Raw genomic sequence first — 19,932 nt, forward strand, 5'->3', positions numbered from 1 at the left:
AAGGGACCCTGTCTTCTCCCTGTTCTAGAAGACATCTAGCACCCCTCTGGGTGATGTATAAAAGACAAATAATAAAGTAAAGAGGAATAAATCAGAAAAAAAGCACATAGTGGGCAGAAGTTTAATGATCATTTCACGTCTTATCTGGCTGCTCAGATTGTTCCAGCCCTTTGGGCTGGAACAGTGTCGGTATGTCTGTCTGCACAGAGCCCAGCACAACTGGAGTGCTCGAGAAATAACCTATAATACAATGCAATATCGTGTACCACAGATCTTGCAACAGCTGTTCACTTAGAAGAGGCTGTGGTGCCACTTACTATTAAAGCTAAGATTTTTGTCATGGATATTTTTAGTAAAAGTCAGGGACAGGTCACGGGCAATAAAGAAAAATTCAACTGACCTGTGCCTGACTTTTACTAAAAATATCCATGACAAAATGGGAAGGGACTGGGCAGCTGCGGGGTGGCTGGGAGTTCTGGGGCCCCCACCACCCATGGGGACTCAGAGCACCAGGGTCCCCCTGCGCCCAGCAGCAGAGGGGAGCTGTAGGGTCCCCCCACCCCCTCCCCAGCAGCGGAGGGGAGCTGTGGGAATCCTTCTGCCGCCACCGCAGTGTGGAGCTGCAGGGGTCCCCATGTACCCCATGGCAGAGGGGGACTGCGGGGGTCCTCCTGCCCACATGGTGGTGGAGGGGAGTTGCTGGGGTCCCCCTACCCCGCTGCAGCTGGCGAGGAGCTGTGGGGGTCCCCCTGTCCGGGAACTGTAGGGTTCCCCCCTGCCCCATAGCAGCAGTGGGGAGCTGCCAGGGTCTCCCTGCCACCATGGCTGGTGGGGAACTGCAGGGATCCCTGTGTCCCCTGCAGAGGCTGGGAGCTGTGGGGTACCCCCGCTGCCCATGGCGGCTGGGAGCAGGGGTACCTCACAGCTCCCTGCCGCTGAAGGAGGCGGCAGGACTCTGCAGCTCCCAGCTGCCGGGGCTGAAGTCATAGAGGTCTTTGGATTCCGTGACTTCCGCGACGAAATCGTAGCCTTATTTACCATTAATAGTTCACATGGACTGGGACTCTGCTAGCTTGTGTAGCGAGTGAGGCTGCAGACAAGAGAAAAGAGTACAAAACTCCCAGGAGACCCAGAGTTTATGTGAAATATTTGTTTTGTGGGCACAGAGAATGATCTTGTGGTTGTCTCCAGAATGGGTTTTTCACACAATGTACAGCCAACCTGTGGAACTCCTTGCCAGAGGATGTTGTGAAGGCCAAGACTATAACAGGGTTCAAAAAGGAACTAGATACATTCATGGAGGATAGGTCCATCGATGGCTATTAACCAGGATGGGCAGGGATGGTGTCCCTAGCCTCTGTTTGCCAGACGCTGGGAATGGGCGACAGAGGATGGATCACTTGATGATTCCCTGTTCTGTTCATTCCCTCTGGGGCACCTGGCATTGGCCACTGTCAGAAGACAGGATACTGGGCTAGATGGACCTTTGGTCTGACCCAGTAGGGCCATTCTTAGGTTCTCATGGGCTCACAGCAGTTTACAAAGAGGTTTTACAAGGAGATGAATTCAAGTACAGCTATGCCACCTACCTAAATTACCAGGCTGACACAACCCTGCCTCGCTTTATTGCACAATCAAGGGCTAATTTCTCCCATCGATATCCAGGCTCTGATGGTTGCACCTAGAAGAAGGGGAAAAGGCACCCCCTTGTTTACATTCAATTCCTCCTGGCTCGCCCAGCACGGCTGCGTGCCTGGCAGACACAAGGTGAGCTGGCAGGGAAGGCTGGGGAGTAGGGCAGGGTAGAGGCCGAGGATTCGGGGCATTGTCAGCATTCTGGGCGTTTTCCGACCCTCGGAAGGCAGGACCTGTTTCCAATCAGGATCCTGGGGGAGCAGTTTGCTCTCACACCAGACTCCTCCTGTGTTCTGGGGCTGCCCAGGCGCAGGGTGCCAGGGCTGCGGACGATGGGTGGGGAGCGTGCAGTGCCAGCAGTGACCCAGCCAGCTTTGTATCAGCTGCGTCTGGCTAGCAGGCAGCCTCGCTTTCTGCATGCGGAGCGTGCCGCGGTGCCTCAGTGAAAGCTGCGGTCTGTGGGCCACGTGGCGAAGCGGTCCCCTCCAGGTGGTGCTAGGCAGAGGGGAGACGGGGCTCACCCTGTGCCGCCTCATAGCGAGGGCTGCCTCAGGATTTGCTTTGGGGCCTTTTCTACACCTGCCCAGGGTCTCCAGCAAACCTCAGGGTCGGGGGGCTGCCTCAGAGCCAGCTGTTCCCTCCCCAAACTCTAGGCCCAGGTGACCCCTTCCCCAGCAGGGCCTCAGAGTCTCCCATCTCTCCCCCACTCGCTCTGCCCTGGGGAAACTCACCTGGGCTCCAACGTCCTCACTGCAAACATCGCTTGTAGGCAGCTGTTGCAGTCACACCCCAGCACCCCCCCTAGTGGTGCAGGGCTGTGCTGCAGAGCTGGCCCCCTCTGTAGCCTGTTGCACGGAGCAGCGCTGCAAAATAGGAGGATTCCCTAGGGCACCCGCCTCCCCCGGCACCCAGGGCCCTGGCATCTCTCATCAGTTCTGGGGGAGAGACGCCAGCACCCACTTTCCCCACTCAGGCTTCCACTCCCTTCTGCACCAGCTGTGCTTGACCCCAAGCAGCCACACAGCGCCTGGCCTTGCAGCTACTTGATTTACAAGAATCATTAGGAAATTATTGTTGAAAGGGCTCCTTAGAAGTTCCCTGTTTCCCCACCTCTGCGATCCCTGAAGGGAGCTGCACAGAGCTCCCTGTGCAGATTGCCCCAGTCCCTGTGAGCTCCTCAGTTGCTTTTTGACTCTAAGATGGAGTGCAAGCTCCTCGGGGCAGGGACCACGTCATCTTTACCCATCAAAAGCCGAGCACGTGCCCCTCAGCTCTGTACAAAGAATAATCACACGCCTTTGGCGTCACGTAGCAACATTGTACACAACCCGGCACAGCCACACCCAAGGGGAATGGCTGCAAAGAGACGGGCAAGCCAGCCGGGGGCTGGACAGCTGAGGCTTAGGCCTTGGTGCCAGTCAGATACCATCCATGAGTCTCTGTCTGATGGCTGCAGTTCCGGTGCACCAGAGAAATGCACCAACGGACTGTAGTGCAGCATAGTGCCCTAGGACAATAGCTTTGCCACTTTTTTTTTTTTTTAAAACACACGCACAAAGCATGGGCTGTCCCGACCTAGCTTCTTGTTTTTAATCACAAACATACTCATATAGTTCCATTTGCTGCCACAGCATCACTTGGTCACACGAAGCCCAATCCATGCACTGGGTGACACACGGAGGGCTGGGACCTCACATGGTAAGTAGTAAATAGGAGCTTATCACAGACCTTATTTTTCATGGGGAGGTGGGTTAGTACTGGAGAGAGAAAAGCAGAGAATTTAACAGTAGGTTCAAGTGGAATTATTCCTACTTGGAATGTTTCTCATAAGTCTCCCTAAGGAAGGCAGCATCTGGTTAAGTCAGATTCTAACCAATGAGTTTGCAGCTGTAGGCTCTGAAGACTGTATGTTCATACGGGGGCCCACACATTGCAGGGCTAGATAAAGCTCACAAAGGCTACAGTACCTTACACTAGATTTCTTCCCGTTATTCAGTATACAGCGATAACAGTCACAGCAAAGCTTCATGCTCCCCCTCCAGTACAGGCCCTAACCTTTGAATGGTTTTTGCCAAGACCATCTCGTCTCTGCTACCCAACTGACTTCCTCATTGTACTTCCTAGCTTGTGTTCAACTGCAGCGAGAAGCCTAAATAATTCAGTGAGAAACATCGTAGCTTTATAGACCTTCAGAGTACAGGTAGAAATTAACAGCACTCTCTCTCCACCCCCAACAACCATCACTTGATCGAAGACAATGTGGAGTGGAATCGGTTGCACTGCCTGTGCTGTTTAAGGATGTGGAATATTATAGGAGATGGAAGAAAACAAAAGGTACCATAAAAATTATACCACAATGCCTGTAATTACAAGGCGGCCATTGTGGTAACTAAGAAAGACCATGTAGTACATCAAATTCCTATTTAGCCAGATGACTTCCCCAGTGTAAATTTCAGGCTTTATATCGTGGGACTCAAACTTATGCTTGAAATTCCCCCTCTCCTGATACCAATCTCCATTTTCCTTTGAGGCTGGCATGGAGCTGAGGGTCTGAGAGGAGACAGAAGCAGTTTTGGAGTTTTTGATGCTTGCTCCAGCACATTAAGGTACGTATCTAACACCAAGCAGCCATTAGTGGGGAAGGAGGGGTTTAAATGCTTTCCCAGGTCTGAGTTTCATATACCAATTTCAGAACATTCCAGTGCTTTAGAATAAGTCGTACGATCTTGCACTTATACCATCTTTACATCTCTCAACTATTTCATTTGTTAAGCACTCAGGGTGCTCAGTGCTGTCCAAAACAAGATGCAGACAGTTCCTGGGCAGAGCTTACCGAACATTAGAGATGGGAGCAGAGGCATTACATGGAAGCATTACCTAATACAAGGGCTTTCCATTTCTTTTCATAGCACAGACTATATCTGAAAAGAGAGAGTGCCTTAAGGGCCATCTGTTATTGGCCATTAAACATCCTTGTACCAACTACAACAAGTGTTTACATGGAAACCAGTATTAGGAAAGTATTTAAATTTATTTACAATTATAAAAATGTACAAACACACCTTAGAGTGGAGGCACCTTTGTCATAAGTTACAAAAGCAATCAACTAAAACTAGCAATCCATGTATGTTTAACTTCTTCTAGCACAATTTAGTACCAAGATGAGTCAGCATAATAAACCAGACTTGTTTGGGAGCTCCGCTCTAACAATGTATCTTCTTACAGGATTGGCCGTTCTTGCAGTTCCCAACTCTACCAGGGCCCCAGCCTTAACTGGAGTCTCTGGGTAATACCACAATATACATTTTAATGGCTTATTTTAAAAACACCTGTGCATGAGTATTTGGGGGAGGGGGATGGAAAGTGTGGGTGAGAAGCAGCCCTCAACCTACTGCACTAATCACTGGTACCATGTTCTCAGAAGAGAAACTAAAACAGGTACACATTTCACTGACAAGTGGGACTTGGGAAACCAGTGTAGTTGTTAAAGGCCCGGGCATGTTTCTCTAGATCTACAAAAAGTTTTTTAAAACCTTTATCCAGAGGCATAATAGGCAGTACATTTTGCAATGAATATTTATTTTTGCTGCAGAGGCAGGGTAGTAGTCTTCAAACTTATAAATTCCTAGTTTCAGGATCAATATAAATCTCACTGGGCAGATGATAATGTTTTGTGGTCTCTCTCTACTTGAAATACGATGCAACAATGTGACTGCAGTTTCTAGAGCCAGTGGTTGTCTTGTCACTAGCCCAATGCCAGTTCTTCCAGCAGTTGCATGAAATGCGATCACCTGGTTGGCCTTGGCTAAGGCAGTGGCAACAACATACACTGTGTACAAGGCAGGCCTAGTGGGGCTGACAGGTGTATTCAGATTTTTGTTGTTGTTGTTGCCCCCTCCGTAGGGGGGTGTGTGTGTGTGTGTCGGAGGGGAAAGAGGGTTGTTTTTACATTAAAGATTCAGATTGTCTTGTTTCTCCACAGAACCACCAATGGCTAATGCAGAACTAGCGAAGTCTGATTTTAGAAAGAATTAGTTTTAATCATACTGGTCAAAGCTCTTATTTCGGTTTGTTTTTGTTAACATCTAACATGCTTTTGGGAGAGAGCTGTTCAGTAAAGAGACAAGCCTCACCTCCATGCCTTCAAGTAATGGCCGAGCACTTACAATCTCCGGAACTCCAGTAAACAGGTGTGTGTGTGGGTGGAGCCTTAGTTGCCAAACATTTGTCAGCCTGTAAAACTGAAGTGATCATTGATTGCAAGGCCACTTTCAATATTTAATTGTGCTGAATAGATCGCAAAGGCAGTTAGGTCCTCTGCAGTTCACGAGAGCCATTTCCACATCTCCAATTCCTGCTCTTTACTTAAAGTACCAGATTTCATTCTGACAGGCCATTCCATGTTCAGCTCAAATCACAGCATATCTTATTCCTTCTGTATTGCAAATGCATTCTGATGGCTGATTAAAGACTGAATCAAGGGGAGAGACCCTTCATCAATAAACGAAACCCTAGACAAGATGGAACACTAGTGGATTTTCCCAAGGTTGGAAGCCAGAAACTCTCATGGGTCATTCCGTGGAAGCGATTTATATCAAAGGGACTTGGCCATTTTGTCAAAATTTGAAAAGCTGGTTTAGATGTTAGAAAAGCAACTTTTGCTGTGTGCATCCAGTTCTCTTTACATTCTCAGTTAAGGACATCTCAGTTTCACTACATTGAAGTCACTGGAGTTGCACCAGAGATTAATTTGACCCCACAAGTCTAGAAAACGTTTGGAGCTACTCCCTTCATAGCACACTATGGACTGCATGAAAACTGAATACATTAATACTAAAGCACATTTCCTTCAGAAATTTGTTGGATATAAGAGGTTGATCAAAAGTGACAATGGTACCACATCCTCTTACATTCAAGGTTGAACACAACAGCTGTATTTCAGTCTTTTCAATCCCAAGAAATTTGGAAAGGAAGATTCTGCACATATTACCTCAAAATTCACTGGAGAGAGACAGTGAAAAATCTCCTAAAAAACCCTAACACAGGTTTTACAGCTCTGATGCAAAGGATATATAAACTGAACTTCTAAAAACAGCGGCTCTGACAGTTTTTTTAACAATGGGTTATGAAGAACTACAGCTTCTTGTCTTTTTTTGTGAAGGCACACGGTGCTAATCAACTTCCAAAACCTGATTTCTAAACAGATGTCTTATTTTGAGCCTAGACAATAAAGAGCATGTTAACATTTTCTTCTAACTGGAGTTTTAAGAATTTAACTGAAGCCTGAAGGAGGTTGCTGTACTCATCAGGTCCAAACAGGGGGACCCCTTTCCATTTTCAGAGGCATCATTCTAATGAATAAGAGATACAGGAATACAGAGAATAGAAGGGGTCACTTTTACAGATGCATTCGAATACCAGCACATTTGCTGCTTACATAGCTATGAAATGGCTGCACTGGATTGGAATGTGGGAACATTTAGGAAGACGTGCGTGCAACAACTCTACTTCCTATACATTTGCCTAATTGTTTTGGTTCTTCAAAGCAAAAATTTGCTGGCTTATCCCTAAAATCTGCTACTCCTTTGTACAGCAGAAGATGCCCTAAATCCACCATAAGAAAAATGCCTTACCATAAAAATGGGAAATTTGCTGCTGGGAAATGGAGTCCAAAATTCATCCTGATTTATTATTGTTTTAGCTAGCACAAGCACCTGAATGCTCATCTTTAACCCAATGCTTACTGCATGAAGGCCACCCCCCGTAAACAGGCTGGAATGAGTTTACGTTCTCTCCTGACTGGTCAAACTGCTGCCACCACAAACAATGCCACTTCTGAAGAAAATAGTCTCCACAAGCAGGAAGCCCTGAAATGCCGCTTTTAATTTAAATAGTTTCAAACAGAACTCAGTTTAGGTCAAATCCCAGAGCCACTGAAGTCAAGGGGTTTTGCCATCAGCTTCAACTAGTATCAGGATTTGGCTCTTAATTCACAGTGAAAAATACTTCTCACCATGTTAACTTTCCAACTGTTGAACAACACTGCTGTCACTTTAATAAAAAAAGTGACACGGTAGGTCTTCTTTAAATTATCAAAATCATTACTTTTACACTTTTTCTGTATTTCCTCTCATCACTCAAAATGTTTATATAAAAAGGAACTGTGTCATCACAGTATAAAACAGCCCATTATAAAGCAAAAGCTTCTATTTTAAAGACACAAATATCTTGGTGATCAGCAACGATACAAAAGGAAATACAGAATATAGGACGTTTCCTAAAATACATTTGTAAACATCTGCCAGAGTGTGGCAATGGTTCTTTAACGTAAATTGGAACAATGTTGACATGTGACAGCTTCATATATATATGACATTTTAAAAAGTCAGTACCGGCTACGTATAGTGGCTATTTACTCAGGTAATATACCTTTTTAAATATAAAAACATCTAGTTGGCATAACCTGGCACATAAAAAAGGCTTTTTTTTGCAACACCACCCCTTATTAGTGCAGCTCAAAACTTTCTTCAAGTTCTATTATTTTTTTTAAAAGGTTAAAACTGTTATATTACGTTCAGTACATTTCGGCTGCCTAAAAGCTTTCGTCATTTTTGTCTGCTGCTGTTCTTACCCATACCCTGTTTATGTTCAGCTACTATTGCAAATTCCATCACATTGAATAAAGTTTACTGAAAACTTTTTATTGTAATCAAAAAGTGACATAACAGGGCTGTAATGTATTCTGCAAATCATTCTGCTGATATTTCAGAACTGATATCAGCTTTTTCTGCCAGGCAATTAAAAAAAAATTCAAATGTGAAAATTTTCACAGTACAGTAAACTCCACCCAAACTAATTAACGGTGGTTAAAAATAAGATGCCTCAGCAAAACCTTTCATGTTACATGGTCACAACTCACAATTCTGTACAAAATGTTCACTTTATAAAGCTCTGATGTAAAAATCAAATAATCAAGCAGCAATATTTTAAGTGCAGCACAGGGTCTTTCATGTCATTATTTACAAAGCTTGAATTTGTTTACATTATAACAAAATTTAATACAGATGACTTAATAATTAAGTCAATTTTTCTTATCTGTCATTTTATACAGCGACAGATTTCACTTTTTGGTCATCTTTCTCTTTCTCCTTTTCTTTATCTTTGCTCTTCTTGGATTTTTTCTTCTTGTGTTTGTGTTTTTGGCTTTTCTCCAATTCAGATTCATTTCCAGTGTGTTTCTTATGTTTCTTGTGTTTTTTATGCTTCTTATGTTTCTTTTTGTCTTTTTTCTTTTTCTTTTTCTTGCTGTCCTGACTCTCTGCTGAGCTTGCGCTGCTGCTGTGGCTTCGAGTCTGACTTTCAGAAGGGCTTTGACTACGACTGCGGCTAACACTGGGACTACTTTGACTCTGATTTCTACTTACGCCAGGTTGGCCAAGCGTTGCTTTAACTGCAGTCTCTTTAGATTTATCCACTGCCTTTTCTTTCAGTTCTCTAGTATTTCTTCCTATAGAGTCTTCATCTTTTGTCGACACATTACTCTCACTGTCACTTTCATTGTAGTCTGGTACAAATGCAGCCTCATCAGTTTCTCTAGTTAAGTCAGAAGAGAGTCGAGAGGAGTGGCTTAACTGAGGCTTAGGTTTGACGGTGCTCTTGTCACTTTGCCCAGTAGCGTGTTCTCTCTCATTTTTTGCATCCGGTGATCCGTGTTTGTAAGATGATTTATTGCCACTTGTGTCTCTGTCTTTATTGCTCTTTGTTTCTGATATGTGTTTCTCTCTCTCTTTACCTGAACTTCTATCTAGAGATTTGTGTTCATCAGATGAACGTTTGGAATCATACGCTGTTTTGTGATCATACGGTCTTCTGTCCCTCTGAGGGCTATAGCTGCTCCTTTTCGACTCTACGGTTCCCTTTTTGGACAATTCTGTACGTTCCTCTCTTGGTTTACTCTTCTGGCCTGATGCCGACTCTCTATTTCGAGAAGGGGAGTCTTTTCTCCTTGTTAACTCATTCTTTTCATCTCTACGCTTGAAACTAGAATGATCCCTGCTGCTATCATAGTCAGATTTTTTGTCCCTGTTAGGAGTAAAATCTCTAGCAGAAGATCCACGCCCAGTATCATGTTTATCTGAGGATCTGCTGTCTTTGGAAGATTGAGAAAGGTTTTTTAGGTTTCCTTGTTCAGTCCCACGTTCTGAGTGGCCTTTTTCTGGTTGAACACTGTTCTTCCTTCTCTCAGAAGCGTCCTTGTCTGACACAGAATGATCCCGGTCTTTGGTTTTCCCTTTTTCATTTGACACAGAATTTTTTGAACTTTTTGCTTCATGCTGAGAGCTTTCATAATTTGCTTCTTTTGCAGTTTTCTGTGTTTTTTCCAAAGGCTCATTTTCTTTTTCATTGTGTTTCACAGGGTTTGTGGGCTTAGCACTGACATTTTTTACAACACTAGCAGGTTTTCCTACATTTGAAGGTGCTTGCGTAGATTTAACGTCTTCCTCTTCAGACTCAAAGTCATCTTTATCCCACTTTGACTGAGGAACCTGAATCATAATAATGACATCTTCAGCGGGGGCTGTTATATCATTATTATATTCTTCCATGGTCTTAATGACCGTTCGTTTTGCGTCTGGCTTTTCTTCAGACTTTCTAACAGGGCTGCCTCCAGTAGAGCTAGTGCTAAGGTGGGAGGGGGAAAAAAAAAAAAAAAAGTAAAATATATACATTAATAAAGACCTAAAATCCAGTTACAGCAGATTATCTGTACATCCCTTTAACAAAAATAAAATGTTTTTTGTTTAATTTCACAATTTAAACTCTAAATCTTCAATATTCCTTTCAAAAAAATTCATATTATAAAAGTGGGCAAGAGAGGATGATCCCACAGGGTAAGAATTATGAGCCATAATTTAATATAGCATCTCCCTACTATGCATTTAATTAGTTTATGCACTACATTATCAGATTGGGGAATCTCTTGTCTGAGAATTCCTGGGTATCCTAGTTCCACCAGTACTAGACAAACAAGGTAGTTCCTTCACCTCTTCAACTGGCAGGTCAGCAACCAATGAGACTAATTTTCATCTGTCCAGCGGACCCATGGCCCCTTTGTGTTACAGTTCTTTTCTAGATAGCACATTTATTTTTAAAATGCCTGTTACAGTAATCCAAAAAATCCCATTCTACATGAGTCTATTATCTTGCTTTTAGCAGTCGCCACACCTAGTGGAACAAAGGGCAGCAACATGTTCTTCTCAGTCCACACAATAAATGAGGCATAGTACACACAGCCAGTTGGGCAATACTATACAGGAGTGGGTGATGGACAGGAAGCAGCCGCAGCATCAGGTGGTGTACCTCTGCACCCCCAAACTGGGTCCTGCATGGAGTGGAACTTGGCTGAATTCGAGGATTTAGCTCAAAGAATCTGTTTGTTTTACACGAGTTTGATTTTTAATAGATTAGACTGTAGTTTAAGGGCTTGTCTACAGGAACAATTAGTTCACAGCAATCTGGGGTATGAATCTACCCCCCACTAGCCTGCCGCAGACTAAGGCCTGGTCTACACGAGGAAATTAGGTCGGCATAACTACATTGCTCAGGGGTGTGAAAATCCACACTCCTGAGCAATGCAATTAAACTGACCTAACCCCGGGTGTAGAACAGTGCTAGGTGAATGGGAGAATTCTTGCGTCGACCTAGCCACCGCTTCTTGGGGAGGCGGAGTACTTACCACGAAGGGAGAACCCTTCCCATCAGTGAAGGTAACATCTTCACTGAAGCACTGCAGCTGTGCACCATTGTAGCAGTTTATGTGTAGACAAGCCCTAACTGTCCATGTGAACCCTGCTGATGTGCATTAACGGTTCGTTAATGTGCTTTGATCTAGTTCCATTTCAAAGAGGACTAGATCAAAGTGCATTAAACTGTTAATGTGCCTCAGCAGGGTCAGACCCCAGCTTGCTGTGAACTAAATGTTTTTATAGACAAGCCCATACACTACAATTGTTTATACAGGTTGAACCTCTCTAGTGTGGCACCCTTAGGACTTGACCGGTGCCGAACCAGAGAATTTGCCGAACTACGGGAGGTCAATGCAAAGTGCCAGCAGGTCTCCACAGGCATGGGAAGTAGAGGTGCGGGGGGTGCTGCAGCACCCCCAGGCTTTGCGCCCACTGTGGCCCCCCGCCCAGGGGGGGCCGATGCCGGCCCCAGGTCCCAGCCACCGGCCCCAAGTCCTCCCACTCCCTCCCGGAGCTTGAATGGTGCAAATCAGCTGTTTGTGGCGCTCCAGAAGCGCTGGGAGGGAGGAGGAGTAGTTGATAAGCGTGGGGCCACCAGCGCGTGAGAGGTGCGGGCGGCAGGGGAAGCTTGGCACCAGTGGATGCTCCGCACCCACTAATTTTTCCCCGTGGGTGCTCCAGCCCAGGAGCACCCACGGAGTCGGTGCCTATGCCGGACCACTGATGTTACCGGACTAGGGAGTGCCAGATTAGAGAGGTTCAACCTGTAGTATAACACTATCATTGCTTGATTGTGGTTCATATGTTCATTTTACTATCGATTTAGTTGTTCCTGTCATTAGATAACTCAAAGATTTTATTTTATGGAGAGTAGAAGAGAAAAAACAAGTAAAGAGGAAATCAGAAGGTACCTGGTGTAATCTACCAGAGTTGAACTGGATCCATCAGCTGCTGTTACTTTTCTTCTCATTTTTCCTTTCACTTTTTCTTGTTTAACTTTGCTGCTGGGTGGCTCGGGTTTCTCGGCAGGTTCTTTTGTAGGAGGTACATTTTCCCCACTTACAATCTTTTTGCCTGTTTCTCGGTTTAGTTTAATCTTTTTTGCTGGGGCAATCAGACAAGCAGCTTTGTCCTTTTCAGGAGATCTCTCTGCTTTTTCACTATCCGGCTCAGTTTTTCCCTTTGGTGATGGTTTCACTTCAGCAACTTCTGCTTTAGAGGTTTTTAATGAAGTGGTTTCATGTTCCTTTTCTACCTTTTCCTCTGCCTTTCTTTTTCTTTTTTCAGGTTTTGTATCCGTAGGTTTGCTTTTTTCCATCGGTTTTTTTGATTTCTCTTCCTTGCTTGATGGCTTTTCTGGCTTGGATTCTTTTGGATGCTCTTTCTTTGCTTTTTCGTCCTTGGCTGGTCTGGTTTCTGGATGCTCTTTTGTCACTTTTGGGTTAACTTTCCGCGGTGTGCCAAGTGCCTTCTCATCCTTTTGAGAGGACGTCGATTTAGTACTGTCTGTCTTCGGCAACTCCTCCTTTGCTTTTTTCACAGGAGGCTCAGTTCGAGGAGACTTTTCACGATCAGCCTCTGCTTTTTCTTGGGGTGCTTTAGATGGTTTTACTAAACTGTCTTTCTTGGTAGTGGCAGTTCCTTCTGTTTTCCGTTTTGTCTTGTCAACTTTTACTTTAGGTTTATCTTTCTCTTTTTTCTCCTTTTCAGATACTGGTTTAAAAGCAATGGAATCTGCTTCCATAGGCTCATCTCTGACAGGTGTAGCATCATCCCTACTTGGGAGCATGAACAGTGAGTCAGTTTTAATTTCTTCCCCCCCACCAGGCTCTCTGGGCTTTCGCGAGCCTTCCAACAACTCAGCATTGGGAAAGCCTTCACTCTCTTCCCCTTTCCTTCTCTTTCTATGCTTTTTATGTTTATTTCCTTTGCCATCTCCTGATGGATTTTCAGCTTCCTTTTCCTTTGATTTTGTAGGATCTTTAATGTTGTGGCCTTCTCGGCCTGAAGGCTTTTCTGGATAATTGCTTCCTATATTGCGACTTCTATGGCTTTGTCCACTAGCAAAATCCTCTCTACGACCCCGAGCATATGGGGAATTCTCTCGCCTGGATCCTGGTGGACCAAATCGGTCTGGAGAAAAGTTCTCTCTATTCACTGGAGGTCTAGGCTGAGCTCCAGCAGCGTAGCCCTTGTAAAACTTTTCATACCACTCTCGATAGTTCCTTTCCCATTCTCTGTATCTTTCCTTTTCAAATGGATCTCTAAAATCAACAGATCTGCCATAGTATGCTTTCATGTCATATGGTGGAACTTCTCTATACCGGTTAATATATTCTCTCTCTCCCTCTCCTTGAGGTATAGTCCGCTTAGTGGGGGATTGGCCTCTAAAAGCTGGAGATCTTGATCGTGAATGGTATCTTCTATATGCGGGTGACCTTGATCTCGAACGATGATATCCATGGGACCTTGACCTAGAACGATAGTTACGACTCTTCCCCCTGCCTCTTCTAGGGTATGGAGGTGATCGTGAGTACGAACGAGAGTGTGAGCGACTAAAAGATCGAGAGTAGGAACGAGAGCGGGATGAACCTGATCTTGACTTGGAGTACGTATATGAACTTCTAGAGTAAGATGAAGCACTATATGGTGACTTGGACCTTAAAAACAAAAAACCAACAACAAAACACTTTTAATGTAAAATAATCCCTTCAGTCTGCTTTAAAAAAACCAAACAAACCCATCCTCCCAAAAAAATATTTTTCCCTTTTCTATATTTTGTTACCAAAACCACTGTAGGCAGTTAACACAGTCATAATGCCACTGCAAGCTTCTTACGAGTAAATCTGTTGTGTAAGAGTGTCTCTCTGCATGACGTGCAAAAGTTGCTCTTTTGATTCAGCTAGCATAACAATCGGTGCAGGAAGACTACAAGCCCAGTGTCTAGCCCCATCACTCATTTCCATCATATTAACTACCATGTTTGTTAATTGATTTAAGGTGGTGTATAGTGGCCTCTACTGGTATGTGTAAGCACAGACAAATATTTCATTACTTGGCAAATCAGTCTGCCGTACAGATCATTTATGTTGCAACAGGATGCTAAAAGGGCAAGTCTTAATGGCTAAAGTGCAGAACCAAGCATTAGAAGACCATGAATTAACTTGAAGACAAAGCTAAATCTTAACAAAATGCCAGCTCAGTCACAATTTAACTTTACTGCTTATTTGGTAATTTGCACAGCGTGCATAATATTCTGTACTGCAACATGACATATGATATTATTTAACTAATGCTTTCAGTTAGGACTCCTCACTGGAGAAAAGTGCAATACATTGGTAAAGCCTAAGAACAGTGACCTTGTTTCAAGTAAAATCACATTTAAAAGCTTTTATCAATACTACAAATGATTCAGTGTTACTACCAATACTGTGATTTGTATGGTGTTATTACTGAAGAATTTTTCAGACCAACGTTGCAGAACAGATCTGTACTATTAGGGTGGGAAGCTTTTAAGGACTTTCAGGACGCTGAAGATATTTTCCTGGTAGAAACTTTTAAAAAAGATGCCTAATGTAACATGCCACTACACTTTCATCAGTTCCCCATGAAGTAGCCCTTCAACCATAATTTAACATAAATGTTTTCAAAAAATTAAATACAACAGCAAATGCACTTTTTTTCATTCCTGAGAAAAGCTGAATGAAGTAAAGTGAACTTAATGCTAGTGAAAGGCACAAGATATGCAGTCCTGGAAGTTAAACTCTTCCAAAGTATCCATAGATTAGATGAGACACAGGCAGAAGTAGTGGAGTCTTTTCACACATTGCTAAGAAACACCTTCAGAGTCACGTAGGGAATACAGTAAGCACATCTACTCAGTTTTTAGCCTGTGATGAGACAGGGTATGTCTATACTACCCGCCGCACTGGTGGGCAGCAATCGATCCTGTGGGGGTCGATTTATCGCATCTAGTTATACGCGATAAATCGACCCCCGAGCTCTCTCCTGTCCTCCACCGGCGCAAGAGGCGCAGGCAGAGTCGACGGGGGAGCGCCAGCAGTCGACTCACCGCAGTGTGATCTAAGTACGTTGACTTCAGCTACAGCTATGTTATTTACGCAGCTGAAGTTGCGTAACTTAGATTGATCCCCCCCCAGTGTAAACCAGGCCATAATCTACAAGGATGTCACCGCAGGAATAGGGATCTCCCTCACCCAAACTGGACTAAGTCATAATTCCAGATGGGTCAAACTGCTGCAAGACTATAACAATTTCCAGTCAATTACAATCAGGACCAAATGTTGCCAATGATCTAACCATGAAACCTTGTATCATATTGCTAATCCCTCTGAAGAAAGAGGGGTGGAGTGGAACTCTTTTTAATTCTGCTAGATTAGTTGGCTCTGCATTGCAGACATGTAAAACAATTACCTGGAAAATGAGCGTCTACGTTCCTTTTGAATCTTCTTGTATTCCATCAGTTCTTTAGCAAAATCATTTGTAAACTCATCGAGTTTGGACTTTTTCTTTTCTCTGTTAAAATAAAATTATGATAGTTTGAACATGTACACACACAAAAAAGACATCAAGAAACAAATATTAATATTAAAACATTTACATTGCATGCAAATAAAAAAATGAACATCCTATTTTTATGAAAAAAATTTCCTATATGAATTTCATGGCAAACTTTAGAATTACAGTTGTCTTGTTTTAGTTTTATAGGTTTACTACCTTGTAAGGCAAAGCACATTGGAAAATTTGCTTTATATGTCACTTTTGCTTATGGCAGATGCACTTTAGTGTAATTGCTGTCCAATATGCTATTGAAATAGAATAATGAAAAATAATGCAACTTCATTCAGAGCCAAATACTTACTCCTCTTTAAGTCTCCGCTGCTCTCTGTAAAATTCCTCCCTAGATAAAGGAGGTGCTTGTGTCGTTGGGATGGTATTTGAATGAGCCGTTGGTACTGCTGTTGGTACCCAAGGTGTTGATATGTTTGCAGGAGCTGGGGGGTATCCCGGTGGGGGGACATTGTACCCAGCAGGTGGAGGCTGACCAGGTGGAAACTGAGGAGGAAACTGTGGTGGAGGTACCCCCGGTGGAAGAGGAAGTGCATGGGGAGGTGGAGGAAACAGGGGAGGTGGAGGCACAGTCACAAAGACAGGTGTTGATGCTGGTAATGTTGGGGCCTGAGTCCTTTGTGTACGTTCACTATGCGGGCGTCCTCGATTTGAACTTCTAAAGAAACCCAAAAACACGTGTCACTGTTTGTTACACTCTGCCCTTATTTTAAAAGAGGAAAGTGAAGGAAGCTTGTGTCCATCTGAGGGCATTTCCTGTCCTTGTCCTCAATTTAAGTCTCTTAAACTCCACCCTGCTTATATGTCTGCTCATTTCATTCTATACTCCTCTTGCTCCTGACTCTCCCCTCCATATCCTCACCCCCAACTGCTCCCTCAATCTTCTTTCCTCACTCTCAATTTTGCAATTTTGGACAGATGCGCCCTATGCTTACAAGTCTCCCACTTTGCGTGTACCAAATGCCCTCCGCTCCTCTGCCAATCTTTGATACATTTAATACTTTGCACTTTGAGCACTTCTCATCTTCAACGCACTGTACAAATGTTAACTAATCTTCTCTTGAACTTCTTTAAACTTCTTTCTTAGAGTCTTCCTATGTTGTTGGTCTCACAATGATGCATCTGCACTTTCTTGTGCCTGAACTGCTGTCCTGTTTATTGATTCTGAGAGTTTAATATATTTGTGGTATGGACTTTTTTTTTTTTTTTTTTTTTTTGTTTTTTTTTTTTTTTTGGTTTTGTTTTTTTTTTTTTTTTTTTTATTAAAGTGTTTTGTAAAGTGCTATGTATGCTTACAGCACAACAGTAATCAAATAAATGAATATACATCCCAGAAAGAAGGATCAGCTGGATGATGACATAGGATTGAAAGGGATCAGCTTCACCATTTGAAAGCACTAAGTCAGAGAACCCAAAATTGCTGTAAGGTAAATGTTATCTGTTTTTTTATTTGCATAATTTAGTCATCTTAAACAATAGCAACCAAATTCTTTAATAAACAGAACTTATAACTTTGAAACTGATTTCCAATGGCTTCAAATAACAAAGCCAATTCCTTCAGCCCTATTCTGCAAACTATCAAGAGGGAAGTTTTCCACCTGATTTTTTAAAATTATATTTGAGATTTTAAAATCTTTTTAATGATTTATTCTTTGAAAGTGGATTTATTTTTTGCAATATCTTGTAGATTACAGTCAAATTTCCCTTTAGGGAATCCTAAGGGAATCTACAGTCCCAATTTGTTAAAACAAATTCAGATGAAAGCATATAAAAATGGTGATTACCATTTGGCTTAGATTCACCACACCTGTCTACATATACTTAGGTAACAGGTGGTTTACAGTTAAATATGTTCAATAACCAAATCACAGTTAAATGTAACAAATTAGCAAGCTGCTTAAAAGCACTACGAAGTGAAATATTTTTTGCTAATATACTTACGGTTCCCAGCCTGGCCTATTGCCTGCAGAGCGAACCGTATTGGTTCTTATTGGCTGACCTATTTGGGGGGAAAAAAAATTCTGTTCAGATAAACTGAAGAAATATTTCTATAAGAACAGGGCTAAAGTTGTGGTTACTCACCAGTAGTGGGTATTGACTGTCCTTGTGAAGTCAGCTGGCCTTGTAATGCTGGCTGTCTTAGTACAGGAACCTGGTAGCCCTTAGGGATCAAGAGGGAAAAATCAGAAGAGACACTTTCTCACAACATAAAACTCATTATATATGCTCAAGTAAAATTTACCTTCTCTTCCATCACAGCGCTAATCGATAGAGAGGAGGAAGGTTTAGAATGTTCGGAGGCCGTCACAATAGCAGCAGGAGGTATAACACTATCAGCATCACTGGAAAAAAAACCCAAAGGACACGAGATTTGTGACATTCAAATATGGCGTTTCAAGTTATTGAAAGAAAAAGGACTGAGGTACGTAAGAAAAAGCTGCACAATTTTTAATTATTGCGAAGAAGAACACGTTGCATAAAAACAGATTTAGGACTGTAAAAAAGGTAAAGTACGAGTTTACTGAAGGAGAGGGTCAGAAGGGAACACAAGTTTTCCAGAGTAGCCTCTATATTTTCACACGCAAGTTTTAGAATGTGTACGTTTAGACTTTTACATACAAATCTCAGTTCCAGGGTGTGTAAAATTTAGTACATACATACTTTCAAATAGAAATTTAGTGGCTGGGATGAGATCATTTTGAAATATGGCTCTCAGGTGTTTAATGATATAGGTATGCTATACTGTATTTGTATTGTATTGTATCCTTGTATTTTGCTATGATACTCAGACCTGAAGAGCAGCTGTGTGTAGGCTTGAAAGCTCGTCTCTCTCACCAACAGAAGTTGGCCTTGTAAAAGATATCACCTCACCCACCCTGTCTCTCTAATAGGTAGGCTGACACTTTGTTTGACAGAGGTACTGTCTTCTAGGTTCAAGCCACAGAGCTAGAGATGTGAGCCTTCAACTACAGTTTATTTTTTTAAAGTAGACTTTAATGTAATTTCATGGGAAGTTGTTTTGGACCTTAAATTTACAGTGTGAAGAGTTAAATTTACATAGCTTCTAATTAATGCTCTCTGAGTCACTACGCCTCAAACCTACCTATGTCACTGTTGCTTTAATTTATGTATTTCATTGCCGCTAGGTCAAACCCTGTATGATGTAGATGATAGAACTTGAGCAGAAGGAGCGATATGAATGTAAATGGTAAGTTTTACCCATAGATGCATTTTTGTAGTTTAAGAGAATGCACCGTGTCTCCTCAGTAGTAAGAAAAGCAAACCTAATAGCAATCAAGAATGCTTTCCAATTGGAAGAGACTGATGTATCAAGTAGCAAAAGGGTAACTTTAGCAGCCGCTGTTCTCTGCTAAATTTAGAGAGCCTTCCCCCAGAAAAGACACTGGGAGAAGAGTTCCTATAAGAAAGTAATCCTACACTGGGAGAGATTTAGCAGTGACCAAATAGTCACCAAGGTAAGTGCTTCCGGGGAACTGGCTGCTCTTGAGTGATGCATGTCACCAACATATCACAAAACCGAGTCTTTATTTAAAAGAATGGTGAGCATCTCCAAAGGAGCAGACTAATATAACTAATTCTTCTACAAAGAAGCAGATACACATGAATGAAATAAGACTTGGTATGCCTCAAATACCTCAGATAGATAAGAAAAGTCTATAGAAACAAATGCTTGAGTACCATTCTCCCAGTACCTCATGGAGTCACTACTAAAAGTATAAGGTCTCACAAGGTCATGAAGTGTTCATATGCTGGATATACATAATGTGTCAAAGAACACATCACTGATTTCAAGGAGGAGTGGAGGGGGAAAATTAAGTTTGTGAATTCCACCCTGTCAGAATACAAGGTGAATGACCTGTTAAGTTACAGCAGGGAAAGTGAAAGACAATATGATAAATGAGAACCTCCAAGGCTGTACTTGGAGCTAGAAAGGAGAGGT

At 42.9% G+C, this 19,932-nt stretch overlaps 1 protein-coding gene across 2 annotated transcripts in view; it reads right to left on the bottom strand.

Annotated features, from left to right (window-relative positions):
- Nucleotides 1-8,315: 8,315 nt before the first annotated feature.
- RBBP6 (RB binding protein 6, ubiquitin ligase) overlaps nt 8,316-19,932 on the bottom strand; it is a 44,443-nt gene continuing 32,826 nt past the window's right edge. For both annotated transcript variants that reach the window (XM_024217839.2, XM_024217838.2), the window contains 7 exons: nt 18,214-18,313; nt 18,054-18,132; nt 17,913-17,970; nt 16,264-16,629; nt 15,816-15,917; nt 12,293-14,041; nt 8,316-10,317 (listed from right to left, as the gene is read on the bottom strand). In XM_024217839.2, coding sequence (XP_024073607.1) covers nt 8,739-10,317; nt 12,293-14,041; nt 15,816-15,917; nt 16,264-16,629; nt 17,913-17,970; nt 18,054-18,132; nt 18,214-18,313 — 4,033 coding nt within the window. In that variant the 3' untranslated portion in view covers nt 8,316-8,738. The remainder of the gene's footprint in view (nt 10,318-12,292; nt 14,042-15,815; nt 15,918-16,263; nt 16,630-17,912; nt 17,971-18,053; nt 18,133-18,213; nt 18,314-19,932) is intronic.

The sequence above is a fragment of the Terrapene carolina genome, unplaced genomic scaffold, assembly GCF_002925995.2.
Source record: "Terrapene carolina triunguis isolate 2854851 unplaced genomic scaffold, T_m_triunguis-2.0 Scaffold93, whole genome shotgun sequence".
NCBI classification, from domain to species: domain Eukaryota; kingdom Metazoa; phylum Chordata; order Testudines; family Emydidae; genus Terrapene; species Terrapene triunguis.